The sequence below is a fragment of the Neopelma chrysocephalum genome, unplaced genomic scaffold, assembly GCF_003984885.1.
Source record: "Neopelma chrysocephalum unplaced genomic scaffold, ASM398488v2 Primary Assembly neopelma1_295, whole genome shotgun sequence".
Taxonomy (NCBI): Eukaryota; Metazoa; Chordata; class Aves; order Passeriformes; family Pipridae; genus Neopelma; species Neopelma chrysocephalum.
In genome coordinates this window covers 402,813-404,434 of record NW_020897957.1, presented here as the reverse complement: position 1 = coordinate 404,434, position 1,622 = coordinate 402,813, and the positions used below count along the sequence as shown (strand labels likewise).

Sequence of the window (1,622 nt, the reverse complement as noted above, 5' to 3'; positions counted from 1 at the left end):
CCCCCCCCCCCCCATTCCCATCACCCCCCAAATCCCAGCATCCCCCAAAAGTGCATAATTCCCCTCAAAGCACATCATCCAAAACCGCAGGATTTACCCCCCAAATCCCAGCATCACCCCCCCAAAAGCATCACCCCCAAAACACAGCACAACCCCCAAAAGTGCATCGTTCCCCCCAAAGCGCATCAACCCCAAAAGTGCATCCCATCACACCAAACCCAGGATTTACATCCTAAATACCAGCTTCACTCCCCTAAAAAGCATCACTGCCCCAAACCCATCACCACCCCAAAAAAGTGCATCCCATTACCCCAAAACCTCAGGATTTACCTCCCCAAATCACAGCATCACTCCCAAAACACAGCACAAACCCCAAAAGTGCATCATTCCCCCCAAAGCACATCGACCCCAAAAGTGCATCCCATCACACCAAACCCAGGATTTACCCCCCAAATCCCAGCATCACTCCCCTAAAAGGCATCACCCCCAAAGTCCTGCATCCCTCAAAACACAGTTTCCCCCCCCAAAGTGCATAACCCCCCCTAAAGTGCCTCACTGCCCCCCAAAAGTGCCCCCAGAGCCCGGGCAGGGCCCCAAAAGTGCCCACCTTGTCCCCGCAGACCCGCAGCAGCCTCAGCACCTCCGCCAGGAATCCCGGCGTTTTGTCCGCCTGGATGTTCTCCGGGTTCCTGGGAAACAAAACATCGGGAGGGGGATTCCCCTCGGGAGGGGGGGAGACGGGAAAATTTCGGGATTTGGGGGGTAAATAACGTGTTTCTCGGGGTAAACGCCGTGTTTTGGGGCGGGGCGACGCACTTTTTTGGGGGGATTCGACACTTTGGAGGGAGGGGAGGGATGGGATTTTGGGGAGGGATGCTGGGATTTGGGGGGATGCTGGGATTTGGGGGGATGCTGGGATTTCATGGGGATCCCAAAGGCACGAAATACGGGGGGATGCTGCCATTTGGGGGGGTAAATCCTGTGTTTTGGGGTGATGGAGGGTTTTTGTGTTTTGGGGGCTCATGATCCACCTTTGGGGGGTGCTGTGTTTTGGGGGATGCTGGACTTTTGGGGGGGTGATGCACTTTTGGGGGGGTGACATGATTTGAGGGGAGTAAATCCCGTGTTTTGGGGTGATCTGATGCACTTTAGGGGGATAATGATGCACTTTTTGGGGGGTTGATGCACTTTAGGGGGATGATGATGCACTTTTTGCGGGGTGACATGATTTAGAGGGGGTAAATCCTGTGTTTTGGGGTGATCTGATGCACTTTGGGGGGGGGATGCGCTTTTTGGGGGAGGAATGTTGTATTTTGGGATTTCTTTGGGGGGTGATGCACTTTAGGAAAGGACCCTGTGTTTTTTGGGATGCTGTGCTTTCTGGGATGCTGTGCTTTTTGGGATCCCGTGCTTTTTGGGATGCTGTGCTTTTTTGGGATCCCGTGTTTTTTGGGAGCAGGGTGCACATCCCACAGGACACCACGATGCTTTGGGACCGTGGCAAACTGGGACCAGCATCACTGGGACCAGTTTGGTCTCTTCAAAGAGGGGGTTCTTCCCTTTTGGGGGGGGCACAAGACCAAGAGATGGGGGGTCCCCTCAATGCCCTGTGGGGCTGCCCC

At 54.7% G+C, this 1,622-nt stretch overlaps 1 protein-coding gene across 1 annotated transcript in view; it reads right to left on the bottom strand.

The window, feature by feature from the left end:
* The window catches only part of NBEAL2 (neurobeachin like 2), a 33,746-nt gene that overhangs the window by 25,581 nt on the left and 6,543 nt on the right, over positions 1–1,622 (bottom strand). The window contains exon 3 of the mRNA XM_027704874.1: positions 608–689. Within this exon, the coding sequence (XP_027560675.1) occupies positions 608–689 (82 nt within the window). The remainder of the gene's footprint in view (positions 1–607; positions 690–1,622) is intronic.